We start from the raw sequence: 14,951 nt of genomic DNA on the forward strand, positions 1-14,951 counted from the left end.
TTAGTGGTACTTTCCCCCACCAGTCATACTTCTGTGAAAAACAGAAGTAGAAACATGGTATATGAATATGTATAATGCAGAAAAACTACAAAGTGTTTCTGCATTATACAAGAGTTTAAGATGTTACCTATTTTACAGGGGAAAAAAAATTCTATGTGTATTTTTTTCTCCATTCAGACATTTCATACTTACACATTAATAGAAGGGCAACAAATTGAGAATGCAAAAAACTTTATTAGCATAAAAAGTACATATTCAGGAATCAAAACTCAAATTCCTCCATGGCATCAGGCATGTTTGATACATATTTCTGTATCTGCTACAGCTGAAGGAAGTCTGGGTTGTAAGATGTCAGAAGCTTAAGGTTGGGGGGGAGTTATTGTTGGGGTTTTTTTTTTGTGCCTCTTTTTAAGTTATGTAAACAACTCAGAGTGAAACCTGTACAAGCAGAATATTAGCTATCATTTGTACACTTAAAAGTTAAATAAAACCCAATTTCAGCAATACAAAAAGCAATATAAAAAAAGTACTCAGGTGCATGACATGCATCAGAAGAAAATGTAGAAGAACATAGCAAGTAAGTGAACTGAAAATTCTCTGTAAATATCTGTGTGGCTAGACATGAAAAACATGATAAAATTACTTGGTTCCCTAAGAGATCTATACAGTTGCATCTACTTCAACTTCATTAGACATGAATATATTAGAACAATGAAGTGGTTAAAAGGAATAAGAAAAGTTTACTCAAGTTTCACATTTCAAGCTGCCTATTTGATAAGGTAACTAGACAGAGGTAGATATCCAGTATTAATGGCCAAGCTATTCTAACAAGACCTTTTAGCTATCTTGTCAAGCTTTTACTTTCCAAGCCAATGTGAAAAGGCTTCATAGATGAAGGATGTCTTTCAAAAAGGCAGCCAGAAAACCTGTATTGCTGATGGAAGTAGTTTCAATTATCCTACTGAAAGTGAAGGGTATTTAAGAATAAAACATTACCCAGACCATTATGAGGACACCACTTACCAAGCACTAGAGCTCATGCAGCCATTTTAACAAGAGTGACAGTGATTTGCTCATTTCCTATGCCTATTTTAGAAGCTGAACCGTTCCTGCCTATTGGGCTCATTCCTAGTCCAAGTAGGACTGCAGGGTGCCACGGCGGCGGATGTCACATGTCCAGCAGTGGAAGCCACCTCCCAGAGAATTGGCGTGGCGAATGTTCACTTTAATAGTAGAAATGCCTGGAAGAAATATACAAGGCAGACTTAAAAATTAGATTCTCAGCCTTACTTGCCAAGCTCTGATCAGAACACATTAGATGATACTTTATCAGATCATATGGCTAGATGTGAATGTGGAAGGTATTTCCTAGCAGTTTGTTAAACATTTATTTTCCCAAATTCTAGGCAGAGAACAAACTAGGAACATAGCTGGCTTGTTTATTCTGGTGATACCCACAGGAATACACAATGCCTGAAGCACAACCAGTGTCTGATGTGTTATGACATGCCAGGACTAAAACGATATATTCAGGTTTTGCAGTATGTGAAGAATTAGCTGAAATTCTGCTACAATGTATGATCAGGACACATTTTCATAAATATGTGTGAGGATTTATGATTCAGACATTAAATGTCCTCCCAAGAAAAGAAATATTCAAGGTAGATAGCTCTGGGTCCCTCTTTCTCTGAAAGGGAAGAGGCTCTTCCTACCCCTTCTTTTCAGCTCTGATGGATGTTTCAGCTGTGGCTCAGCTTGTACATCCTAACAGAAGGATCAGACAACTTCTCTGTTACAGAGTTTGCCTTTTTGCTTCTCAGCACTTTCAGGAGCTCAGGAGCAGCTCAATAGAATCTATCCCCTAGGTCAGCTACAGTTTTGTTCCCAGTAGACCCATCTCAGTCCTACAAACTTTCTGACTACCAGTATTTATTTAGAACTTACATAGACTGTGAAGTTCAGGGGTGAAAGACAAGCCAGGATTAATATTAACAGCCTCATTCTTTAAGTACTTTCAAGTATTTTTAAATCTTCAACTTTGGTCGTGCAATAAAACAACCTAAGACTGAGCAGCTGTGCATAACAATATGTTCAAACCTAGTTCTCCTGTCACTGCATCTCTGAAGGAATTCCACACTATCATGAACTTACATCTCACAGGACTGAGATTCTCCGTAAATGAGCAGAAATACCTGGGTTAACTGGTCTTAATTTGACATTTTAAAGTACAATGAGTTTGCAACTAGAAAAATCTGAAAGCATTTTGGCAATGATGGATTTCCAACTCTGTATCATTCAACAATAGGTGCACTCAGCCTCTGCAAGACAGATGTTGACCTCAGACTGGACAATTTACATTAAAAATGCTCATTCAAAGGCATCCTAGCAATAACTTTAGTTGCTATTCATACCTTTATGTACTGCAAGCTGTAGGGAGCAAAAGAAGACCACATTTCTATGACTGAAGTATTCAGGAGAAAAATCACTGAAGTATTCTTACTTGCTAATCCAGCTGTTTGAGTAGCTTTTCCAGTGCTGGCTGCTTTGACTAATTTAAGTGAAACCTTCATTTACCCTGGCTGGTAGCACAGTCATTTTAAGTGTATGTGGAAGTGTGTTAGGACATACCCAGCTTTTCAAACATCTTCTGAATCGATGTCTCATTGGCATCCACCATCACACGTTTCTCATCCAGCATTAGGACATTCATGGAGAGCCACTTAGAAGACATCCACAGAGGGTGATCTAAAACAGGAGAATAAACCTTGTACTGTACCAATATTACTCCATATTAATGCCCTTAGGGGTACTCTTGGAATCCTTAGAAAAGGAAGGGTGACTATACCATCTGGGATGAGTGGCACTGGAGGTTGAATCACAGTCCAGCCAGCTTTCTTGAACAGCTCAATCTGGAAGAGCAATTTAAATATATTCTCAAGAGGGTTCTTAGAGTATCACATTATGCCCTCCAACCTATGCCAGATTTTCCCAGAATATTCCAATATGCATGATACCCCCTGCCCTCAATTCACTATCCTGGCCCTCATTCAGCCTTCGTCTACAAACCCAGCTTTCATACAAGCATTTCTTAAAAGCCTTGTTAGATTTTGCATACCAATAGCATATATTTATATATATTTTATATGTGCTAGATATATTAAAGACAAAAGGTAGCATTTGCAGTTTGGAGCTTTGTTAAGTAAATATATTGGTAACAACCAAAACATATTCAATTATCTTTTGTGTGTCTGTAGTCATTTCTTCCCATATGATTATAAAAGCCATTAATATGAGTTACACTGATGTTTCTAAAAACAAACCCATCAGAAATAACACAAAATTACCTTTCCTTCACATTTTTAAAGAAAATTAATATGTAGGTCATTTAACAAAGGGAAGATTGTAAGGGCATCCCAAGGAATAATTTGTGTCTCTAAGATTTACACAAATAAATTAAAATTAACAGGAAGATAATCTGGCGAAGGAGAATTGACATTTCATCTTCATTGTCTGAGTAGTTGGCAGAGTATTCGCGAGTGTCCCAGCGCTACCACGGGGTGGAGCTCCAACCCCGAGCACATAACATCCAGCCCGGCCTGCCAGGGTTTTACAGAAAAGCTCCCTTTCATCGGCACCATTCAAGAAAAGCCCCCTTTCACTGCATCATTCACACACACCCCACCACCCCCCGCTCATCCAGAACCGCCAAACCAGTTTTTATGAAAGCAAGCTGCATTTAAATTTTCTGTCTACACAGACAGCAGTTTTCCCTTGAAAAGAAGTCCCAGAACATGAGTTTAATACAAGGAGACCAAGAAGAATACTCTCTTCCAAGTAACATTATAAAAAACTGTGGAAGGGAAAAGGGGATGAAAAAATGAGATTGTTTTAAAAATTAAATTCTCAGAATGGAGGTAAAGGAGGCAGTAATTCAATTAAACATTTGCATTAGACCACTCGCTCAGAGACTAACGCTGCTTTTAGGAGCTGTGCAGCACCAGCTCTATCCCTCTGACTTGTGTCAGTGATTTCCATGTGGTCATAGAGCTTCTGAAGTCATGGGGTTCCTCACAAAAATCCTCCAGCACTGCAGTGCAGGTAACATGACTGTAAAAGAGATGAGCTCTCACTCTCTGGAAGGCTTCCTGATCTCATTGTGCAGCTCAGCAATATTTACTTATTCTCAGTATAGTAGCAGGTTTTATAGAACTCTCCTCTTCCCTACTTATTCAGGCTGAATGCCTGAGCAACAACCAGCTTCCTGCCGTTGGTTCAATTAATACCAAAGGAGAGGCTTTCAAAATAGGAAAAAAAAGATTTCTCATCTGAACAGCAGAAGCCCTTCAGTTTCTCTTAGGATACAATTAAAGTATTTTAAGCAGTGGAAGTGTTCAGAGTAGTATACCCCAGATGCTTGCTTTGATACATTATTAAAAATTAGATTACTTCCATCATGTTTAACCATGGACCTAGGAAGCAACACACAGTGGAACGTGTGGCATAGTAATTATCCAGCAGGGAACAAACCCAGCTGAGTGGTTTTTAAACACAAAACACTTTAACCCCTTGTACATTCTCACCTGATGGCAGGGACGGTCTGGGTTAGAGAGCACCAGACCAGGCCCAATGATATTAAAAGTGGCATCAATGTGCATAGGGTTGGGATCCTTAAAGGATATTATATGCACTCTATAGTCTGGTGCAAGGTGTCTCCTCATCCATTCAATACCCATGTAGTTTGTAACCTGAAAAACAGGACAAATTATATTCTAGGACAGAATATAAACTGCATCCAAGTTTAGTTTGTCCAAAGTTTTATTTCATTAAATATTTAAAGCCAATATAACTGAGAATTTTGTGCCTTAGGTAATCCCTTACTTGGAAGGCCATCTTATCCTGTATATCAAACATTCTATCAAGAGCAATTTCTTTTGCCAACTCATTTTAATGCTGTTCAGGAATTTTAAAAGACAAAATACCAGTCATTAAGAGAAGTACCAAACCTGCTAAAAGAAAGCTTTGTTTACCTGGCTCCTTTGTACAAAGATATCTCTTCCAGCTCTAATGAAGTCAGCAGCATCAAAGCATGGCTCAAATTCAGTAGTTACAAATTTTCCCTGAGCAGCCAGTTTATGCCTGTCTTCAACAGAGTGGATTGGATAATTCTAGTTGTAGAAAAGAGAACAGCAAGTTTAGGTTGGAGATTTAAAAAAAAAAAAAGTTCTCAAATAATTTGTTAGCGGAGAGTAATTTGAAATTAGGAAAATATGTTAATATTGATAGCTAGTGTGTGCCTTGGAGGTAGTTTTGTTACTTTTTATTAGAATAGAAAAGAGAATCTAAATGTGGTCATAAAAATGAAAGGCTTTAAGCACATTCAAGAATAGGTCATGAGATAAGAAACAAGAGTTATATCAAGAAATTAATTGCTCTTCAGAACCAGTGTGTGGATAATATTCTGACTTCATAATCAAAAATATTCATTACCAGTGGAGTTTAATACCAGTCCAACAAATAACTGCACAGTGACAGAAATACTGGAATGGAAGCTATTTCCTAACTAATGTGGACCTCTTACTTGGCCACATTTTAGAATGGAGCAGAACTTCAAGCTAAAAGATGGACCTTTATTATTATAAATAATTTTAAAATTAGCAAGGCAATTCAGAACACATGTCATGTAAAAATCCAGCACAGATGAAAAATACCAGGTAAGTAGTTACAGGATCTAGACATTTTCTAATAGTGAAGGTGACTCTAAGGTAATTTTGTTTAACAAAGTCTCCTTTGTATCATTGATGACACTGTTCCCAGAAAGTTGCAGTCATTTCACAACTAGTTTACTGCATTTATTGTAAATGCTGTCACCAAGGCTCTGATGCATTTGGGGGCTTATAGGAAACTGCCAAAATTATCCAAGACAAAATTACTAGGAAAAAAATGAAGAAACAATTCACTAAAATATTTGAAAGATAAATACAGTTTAGATCCTTCACTATTTCTTTTATGTAACATTCAAAATACCAATCACCATGCAAAATAAGGATAATGAGTTTGGGCTTTTTTCTGTGACAAAATATATATTCTTTCCCATTTTCCTAATGCACCCAGGACACGTGGACATTCTCAGAGAATCTTTATTCTTGAAACTAATCTCTGTGATGTTTTTCTAGCATTCCTTCCTTTTTAGTAATGCTCAGTTACAGCCAGTAACCAAAACAATTCAACGCAGAGGAATTCAATAGACACAACTTCCTGTTCCTTGTTCTCTAACTGCATACACTGAGTTTCAGCTGCAAAGGCTGCAGCATCGTTTGCATACACTAGAAAAAAATTAAGTCTGCAGAGTTGCTTTGTGCCATCTCCCCCTCACAATTTTGTGAATCCTAAATATCAGGTTGAAACTATCAGCGAAATTCTGTATAATGAGGACTGAAATTCTGATGGAAAATTATAACAGTACCTGATCATAGAGTTCATCTGCCATTGTGGGTTTGGGGGCAGTTGTCCACTTAGCACCACTGTTGAAATAATCTTTGATTAGTCGTCTATATGCCCTGTACTCAAAGAACCGAGCACGCCAAGCCATAGGTGCTTCAATAATTTCATTTCCCACCACTAACAGGATGTCTCTTGGCATGGCAGCATACATACCTGAAAGGAAAGTGGCCATTAATGAGACAAAAGTGCCTTTCTCAGCTCTTTTAGCTCAGGCACTTTTCTCTTTCTTCTTACCATTTCTATCCAAAATAATGGCAGAAATAATTCTTAGCAATGTGAGGAAGCCAGCACATAATATCAGGTCCTTACATGCTTCAGTAATTTTTCAAAGTAAGGTTTTTCATTCAAAAAATGTGGAACTTTTGCTACAAAGCCTCACTCGGAACATATCCACAGCTAGATGAAAGCCATCCACCATCAAGCCTCCACTTCATAATTTGGCTAATGAAAATTAATTAGACCAAGGCTTATGCATTACCCAGATGACCTTCAAAAGTGATGATGGGCAGCAGATTTTCCAAGTGAACAGCATTTCTTTATATACCATCCTTTTAAAAAGTAATAGCACAGAAGGGGAATTTGATGGAACACAGAACTATGCAGAACATAGTCCCATTAGACTTTTCCTTAACATTATCTACTCCTTAGTGAATTTGAATTCCACTAGGAAAAAAAATAACACATTTAACATGAAAGAAACCTAGGAAAACATTTGATGCAAAGTTTGGTGAGCCAACGTGCTCTCACTGCAGATAACCAAAGCCATACATGGAGTAAAGCGTGTAGGTAAAGGGACATTCAAATTTCCTTGACACTGGTGAGGATCTTCCTGGTAAAGTGTTGCCTCCAACTCTTTTGTTTTCTATAGTTTAAGATGGATCCAACTCCAGGATCTAACAAAGAGCTATCAAGAGGGTCAGAGGGACTTTGAGTACTTGTCTTTCATGTGGCAAGTAGGGGACAAAGCAGAGACATTCTACAGCCACTTTGAGGGCCATGACAGATTAGCACTTCTTGGCAGTGACAACATAGAGAGGGAACCTGGCGAGAGATGCTGGTGTGGGAACCTCAGGCTGGGTATCAGGCAAAGGTCTTTCATCAGGAAATTCACCCAGCACTGTAGCTGGTCAGCAAATCAGGTGGCAGAATCTCCATCCCTGGAGATCTTCCAAGTCTTAGCTACAGAAAACAGTCACTGCCCTCACTTAGTGCTGGTGATAATCCTGCTCCTAGCTAGAAGGTAGGCCAGATGACATCCAAAATATGTCCAACAAGGGCTAAGCAAACAAAACCTTCAATAATGGAAAAACATTTACCTGTAGACTCAAAATCAGGTGTTTTATACTTCACAGACCAGTCAATTGGATCAGGCCTCTTGACAATAACACCTTCTCCCTTCAAAATATTGCACATCTCTTCAATTTCAGCAATAGCTTTTTTTACATGGTCTTTGGGGAAACTCTGGCCTCCAAACTTCTGGTAAAATCCCCAATATTTTTCATATGTGTTTGCCTAAAACAAAAGAACATGAAGTGACAAAGAATAAGCACCAGTTATTTTAGAGTGAAATAGATGCAAAAGATGAAATTCTTAACATTTAAAGTTTCCTGTTCTTGATCCTAATATGTTGGAGTGTGCCTTTTATCTGATTCCTGCAGTATTTTAACTACATTACACTGAAGTATTAAGTGACCAGTGTTGCCAAGTGGCCATTTGGTCCCTATTACAGAACACTTGTGCAAACACCACACATGGCAAACACTGTAGACTCTGATATTTAACAAGGCTATCAGATATGTTTTTATATTAAAACAATCTTGAGCTCATCTGCAAAGTGCACACATCTGTAGTCACCTTCTTACAACCTCACTTCAAGAATGTCACAATGGTGACAATTCTATTGTCACAATGGTGACAATAGAATCAGAAATTCTAAAGCCATCCCAAGTACAGGTAACATGCCTTGTTGGCCAGAAGGGGCCATATTTCAGGTGCAACAGCAGTCTAGAAGAGGCAAAAGATGCTAAATTCACCTGCCAGGGTTGGATTAAAGCATGTTCAACACTTACAGACCTAAATCCTCTGCTGAAATGCTGTGATAGCTTCCGTAAATTAAAATTCAAAATAATGTCCCAGTTCTTATGGGTGAGAAAAACCAGACACATAATCAAAGTAAATGATGCTGCTTCAGTTTGATATATCTGATGTTCCTCTGTCATGTCAGTGTTAGTTGAGATGTAAGTGCATATGGAGCCCTTCTGGAATGACATCAGGAGGGGTCAGAACAGGTCAGCAAGTTGGAGGGACTGAAGGGGGATGCAGAAGAACCTGCCCTTCCAAACTTGAGGCTGTCTCCTGACACTGCAGTCCTGACTACCTCCCAGAACACAAAGTTCTCACCAAAATGAGAGTGATAATATTCCTTTGTGCTTGCACAGCCACTGAGCCCCAAGCAGAAGAGGCCATTGACCCGAAGGCATACCTGATCCCCTTTAATAATTCAGGCTATTGACTCTGTTCTCTGCTATTTCTGGATATTTGTCTCATGCTATAGAGGTAAGAGAAAGAATTTTTCCAGAAAGAAAACTCAGTCTTAACATTTACACAGAGAGCCTCAGCATGGCCATCCTGCTCCTCCAGTACTGAAGTTTCTTCCCATCCTTCCTGAGGGAATTTGTTCTTTTTCTCTAAGCGAGGTCTTGGGTAATTTGATCACCTCAAACTAGCCAGCTGGTCAGAAGTCACATGCAGATCACATGAAGTGCTTGGCATTCCTATGGAAACATGTTCTGCTAATGAGATGAAATTGTCCTGTGGATTGAAGCTGGTTATTTTCAGAGCCAGCCATGGTGCATGTGAATATCATCAATCCCTAAGGGGTGCAGCTCCTCTCTCCACCACGTCCTCTAGTACTGCTTTTTTCAAACCTGAGGAACCACATTTGTGTTGCACTAATGGGATGGTGTAATCAAAGTTACAACAGAATAAAGGTTAATATTGTAACACTGCTCATATTCCCTGCCTCCCAAATAACTGGGAAAAGGGTATATGGCTGGGACATGTATTTCATAGCAAATCAGGGTTGATATTTCAGGCCCCTTTGGTCACAGACATACAAGTCAGTTCAGAATGTTCAAAGAGGACCATGAATAGGACACAGAAAAGACAACATGTAAAACAAACTCTCTCTTTTCAGAAGGAAATTTTAAGAGTGTTCTGTAAGGAAAGATAGTCTTTAAGAAACAGCAATATTGTTCCTTATCATTGCTATTTACTTGAAATGTTTGTCATGGAAATAATTAACATTATCAAGATGTACCTTTAACCTAGTAAAGATAGTTAATAAATTTAGAACATAAAAACTTAAATTCAGATCAAAATTATTTTTGCCTAATTCAATAGTAAACACATGTACACACTCCCATCTTCTCACTCAAGTTATAATGATCTGTGTTAGTATCTCCTCACCCAAAATGCATTATTATTCACAAAATATACTGAAAAGCATTACGGAACACAAAGCTGTAAGGTCAGCTGTTTGACTCTTAAATGCTTCAGAAGAATTCATCTCAGCTGTGGGATTTTTCATTAAAGTGCTCATTTAAAAAAGGGCATCTTCCTAATTAATGTTAAGATTTTTCAAGTATTGTATTTACCTCTACATAGCCCATTTCAAGCTCTGGAAAGGATATGCAGTAAAGTGTCAGCTCATTAATATTCCTCAGAGATGCAGGACTCCCTATTCAATTCCTTCCTTCCTCCTTCCTATGCCAAGCACATCATTCCCACATCACAGCAAAAACACTTGAGTACACCAAACCCTTGTCTCAAAGTAAAAGAGAGCACTGAATGCAGCCATATTTCCTCCATTTAAATATTTAACCAATAAAAACCACATCCCTCACCAACATGGCTATGCTGTAAAGTTTCACAGATGCAAGCAACTACCTTGAAAGAGTCCTCAAGAGTAAACACTACACCGTATGCTTTGCAAACCTTTAGCAAATATTAGGTATAAATTCCACATTTTCTATTTAAGGTTAGTTTTTAGTGTTTACCTTAACCTCCACGGAAAAAGGTGGGACACAAGCATTTTCAGCTCTTCCCACAATGACCTCTTCCAGTGGATCCCATTCATTGTATGAGCAAACAAGACAGTCCTTGGGCACAGGGCTCGTAGCCTTGTCATCAGCAGCACAGGTGTTCTGGGAGGCCGCAGCTGCCTGGGTGCTCTGGAAAGTTCGCTGCACCCATCCTGTAAAGGCTCCTCGAAGCTTAAAATAAAAATAAGAATGAAAATTATGCTTCCCTTATGAACGACGAAAAAGGTTCAGCCCAGAAATGCCTTAACACTACAGACCCAGAGCAATGTATGTTATTTGGAGCATTAACAGAAAAACGGCCTGTTTCAGCCATTCTAATTTAGTCACAGCCTGGCAGATGCTTAAAGGAAATTCTGCCTTTTAAGATACACTCAGTTTAGAAGGGTAAGGAGATCAGAACACGGCGCTGGCAGACTGCTCCGGGAGGATGCTGTGTGAAGCTCAGCCCGCGGCCATCCCGCACCCTCCCGTCACGGCTCGGAGCACCCGGGCGAGCGGGGCACACGGGAGCCCGCCCGCGGAGCATCCTCAGCCCCAGCGCCGGGCCCGGATCAGCGCGGCACCAACCCTGGAGCCGATGTAATGCGCTGCCTCGGCCCCCCGGCTGCCCCCTCGCAGGCACCGCACTCGCAGCATCTCGGCCGGCCGGACACGCCGGGGCCGCTCCGCTCCGCTCCGCTTTATGCGCGCCCGGCCCGGCCAGCCCCGCCCGCGGCTGCCGGGGCCCCGGGCGGGGCCGGCACAGCTCCCCCGGCGCTGCCCGGCTCCTGGCCCCGCTCCCCTCACGGCTCCCCCGGCGCTGCCCGGCTCCTGGCCCCGCTCCCCGCTCCCCTCACGGCTCCCCCGGCGCTGCCCGGCTCCTGGCCCCGCTCCCCTCACGGCTCCCCCGGCGCTGCCCGGCTCCCGGCCCCGCTCCCCTCACGGCTCCCGGCCCTGCTCCCCTCACGGCTCCCGGCCCCGCTCCCCTCACGGCCCCTGGCCCCGCTCCCCTCACGGCTCCCCCGGCGCTGCCCGGCTCCTGGCCCCGCTCCCCTCACGGCTCCCGGCCCCGCTCCCCTCACGGCTCCCGGCCCCGCTCCCCTCACGGCTCCCGGCCCCGCTCCCCTCCCGGCTCCTGGCCCCGCTCCCCTCACGGCTCTCCCCCCGGTTCTGCACCCGTGGGAGCAGCAGCTGCAGCGGCGGGGTTCGGAGGCAGCCCCGGGAGACACAGCCTCAGAGCTGATCGATTCCAACACACCTGGATTTCTTTTCCACGAAGGGCTCTTCAGCAGCAACCTGGCTTGGAAAAAGTCACGTTTTAAAATTTTTCTCTAAAGAGTGTACTGAAGTGCATCATATATTTTTAGTCATCAAGAACACATATTCTTCATGAAGCCTGTAGCTGACAAATTCAACTTAACCAAAAATTCCAACATTTCATATGTCAAGAATTCAGATCTTCAGACTACAACCTAAAGATTTTGTGATTCACCTAAAAAATATTTGAATTCTTTAATTACCGAAGGGGTGTTTCAAGAATATCCCAAACAATTTTGAATTCTGGCTTCTCAAAATCCATATTGTGATATGATGAAGTCATCCTAAAATTAAAACCTAAACTGATTAGCTCCTAGTAGATTTGTACATAAGTTTCCCTGCAGAACCTCTCCATGAAAAAATCAACAGACTTATCTTCAAAACTACCTCTATCTCAACAGAAAGAGTCTACAACAAGAAATGTGTTTGCAACCAGCTCTACTCATATTTAGTATATCCCACTTTGCCTATCCTGCATTTTCTTTATTTTGGACATAAGTTCACTTTTAAATAATTTTGCTTTGCCAAGTAAAAAGCAGACATAGCAAAAATCACTCTTATCCAAATTATTCTGTTTAAAGTTGTAAAAAATCTGTCTTTCTTCCAACATGATTTTTGGTTCTGCCTTTATCATCCATGCAGTGCCTTGCTCAATACTCCTCCAGCCTATGCTCTGCTCTCCAGAGTTGCTACAGTGGGGCACAGCTTGAACAGACACAATATTTAACATTATTTCTACATACATTTCTGGTGAACTCAGCACACATATCTGTAGCAGGAAAAGATAAACATCACCAGTGGTTATGTATATTAAAACATATGCTATGGTCTTAAAATACAGCAAATCAGCCACAGTTTTAACATGCCTTAGATATACAAGTAACCATGTTTTATTCTACTAGTAATTATTCATACAGATGTTTGTCTTTTTGGTACAGGTAAACACTTGACCTTCCCAGGACAAATAACACAGTGTGAGTTCTCCATGAATTTACACAGTTCTCAGAGAAAAATTATTAATTATTTTTAATTGGCATAATACAAAGTATGCATTACCCAGTTTTGTACAACTGCAGAACTTTCTCATAACTCATTCAGCTTGCTAGGAGTCATTTGTGATTCACATAATTGCATCAAACACTATTCTTGTACCAAAAAATATACCAGGATTATTTTTTCAAGTTTCAAAAAGAAGTATTCTTGATGCTATTTAATTCCTAGTTACTAATTTTTGTCATCTAATTAAAAGAAGAAACCAACAAACAAAAAAAAAATCCCCATGAAGTTTATGCTAGTTCTGCTCAAATTCTTGCTTTTTGATTAATTTGATTTTGCTGAGGTCACTCTACTCACATTGACCTTCTAAAAAAATTAATGATTGGCTTGTGGCTAAATCCAAAGGTCTTGCTTCCTTTTCTGTCCTTTTCAACTTATCAGCTAGTTTTGGACCTTTGAATCATTCTTTATCAACTCAGTTTACATAGCTTTTCTGACTCTGCACAGCACTTCTTTCCCCACTTACTACATAGGTCTCATGCTTTATGGAGTCCTCATCATCACTGAAACAAATTTTTGCTGAATGCTCCAACTTTTTTAAATTTTTTCTTCTGGGTTGCTTTAATCTAAAAAAAAAAAAAAATTGTGAAGACATTCTTTCCCATATCTCATAGGTCTCTTTCTTCCTTTTTTAGGGGTAGCTCCTCATGGACACAAGCCAATCTTCATCTAAGTACAATCAAAGCAGAATTTTTTTTTTCTTTTCCTAACTGGCACATTTGCAGTCTGACCATGAAGCCTTTAGTCATGGTAAACCAGCATTTTCCTCCCAGCCTTTATACCAGACTGTCCAAACCATCTACAATGCACTCTAGAGGTATCACTACCCTTCTGTCCTCACTTGACCATCTTCTGCATCACTGAGAAAAAAACTCATTTGTCCTTAAGGAGTAACATATTGTTCCTTTGCTTACATCTTTTTATTCCTTAACATCCAATATAGGCATCATCAGTTTGCATTTGTGGTGTGTGAAACTGTCATTCCTTACAATTCCCTCTGGCATCAAAACAAGAGTCCTCTGGCTTTTTGTATAGTAGGCAGCTCTTTATTCCTCTACAAGAAGGACTTGATCTAGCAGTGTACATTTTAATAGAGACATAAATCAATGAGCACTACACCAGCAATGATTATTCAAATTTAGAGAAAGCCAAGTCCAATCACTCAAATACAAGAAGTTTATGTAAATACGTGGCTGCCTAAGCAGCCATGGAGCTTTTCAGATCAAAAATTGTTTTATAAAGATCACATGGCTAGTTTTATTACACAAAATTGCTAGAATTATTGTAACACCTTGAAAGCTCACCTCACTAACCAAAAGCTTGCCAATTATTTTTAAATTCTGTGCTGATCTAGTAAAGATACTTTCTTCCTCTCTAAACCTCACCTTAATATGGAATTTTAACTTGAAACAGAAGAAAGAGCTTCACATGCTGTTGCTGAGATTTGGCCCATGAATATCAACTAGCATGTTGTGATGATTTTTTTTTTATGGGGCTCTATGCAAGTTTTGTAATAGTCTATCCATCATTTTAAATGACACAAGGTGCCTTGAATGGCTTATATAAAACCACCTCATTCTGACAACTACATAATACATTTACAACAGTGTAGTTCCAGCTACTGAAAAGCAACATTCTGCCCCAACAGCATGAGAGAATAAGACACTAAGTAGTAAAAATCTAGTTTAAAACTACAGAACAAGAAAAAGCAACAGGAGACAGAGAGAAATCATCCTTGGCAACAAAACCAGAGCTGCTGAAGTTCAAAGTATAAACTCATCTATGTTTTAGGACAGTCTCTTGCCTTAGCTTCACCTATCTCTAACACACATCTCTGTTAGAGAAACAGAAGTCTCAATGGATTTTACTGCTGCTTAGATGTGAATTTCCATCTGCCCAGTAACTGAGGTCCTCAAATGCTGTTTAGATTTTAGTGTGGTACAGCAACACCTGTGACTTGGGAGATATGATATTTAAGGCTAAGAAACAGCTTAC

General features: G+C 40.1%; 1 protein-coding gene across 3 annotated transcripts; it reads right to left on the minus strand.

The window, feature by feature from the left end:
• Nucleotides 1-214: 214 nt before the first annotated feature.
• On the minus strand, nucleotides 215-13,098 carry GATM (glycine amidinotransferase). Of its 3 annotated transcripts, none has more exons than XM_086849918.1 (9): nucleotides 11,842-13,098; nucleotides 10,560-10,775; nucleotides 7,818-8,013; nucleotides 6,464-6,654; nucleotides 5,028-5,165; nucleotides 4,581-4,745; nucleotides 2,846-2,909; nucleotides 2,629-2,745; nucleotides 215-1,241 (listed from the first exon to the last, which is right to left on the minus strand). In XM_086849918.1, the coding sequence occupies exons 3-9, from the start codon at nucleotides 7,912-7,914 to the stop codon at nucleotides 1,129-1,131; spliced, it is 885 nt and encodes a 294-aa protein (XP_086706044.1). In that variant the 5' UTR covers nucleotides 7,915-8,013; nucleotides 10,560-10,775; nucleotides 11,842-13,098; the 3' UTR covers nucleotides 215-1,128. The 3 variants fall into 3 exon arrangements, with proteins under 3 accessions (XP_086706044.1, XP_023789714.1, XP_023789715.1); XM_023933946.2 differs by lacking the exon at nucleotides 11,842-13,098 and adding an exon at nucleotides 11,172-11,316; XM_023933947.2 differs by lacking the exons at nucleotides 10,560-10,775; nucleotides 11,842-13,098 and adding an exon at nucleotides 10,158-10,330.
• Nucleotides 13,099-14,951: the final 1,853 nt, after the last annotated feature.

This window comes from Cyanistes caeruleus, chromosome 13, assembly GCF_971803275.1.
Source record: "Cyanistes caeruleus chromosome 13, bCyaCae1.hap1.1, whole genome shotgun sequence".
Classification (NCBI taxonomy): domain Eukaryota; kingdom Metazoa; phylum Chordata; class Aves; order Passeriformes; family Paridae; genus Cyanistes; species Cyanistes caeruleus.

Excerpts from the sequence above, each read along its gene's own strand:
- GATM (XM_023933946.2), bottom strand. The coding sequence starts at position 11,240 with ATGCTGCGAGTGCGGTGCCTGCGAGGGGGCAGCCGGGGGGCCGAGGCA. Across the intron at positions 6,655-7,817 it reads ACCTGATTTTGAGTCTACAG|GTATGTATGCTGCCATGCCA; the intron begins GTAAATGTTTTT and ends CTTTCCTTTCAG. Across the intron at positions 2,910-4,580 it reads CAGACCGTCCCTGCCATCAG|ATTGAGCTGTTCAAGAAAGC; the intron begins GTGAGAATGTAC and ends TTGCTCTTCCAG.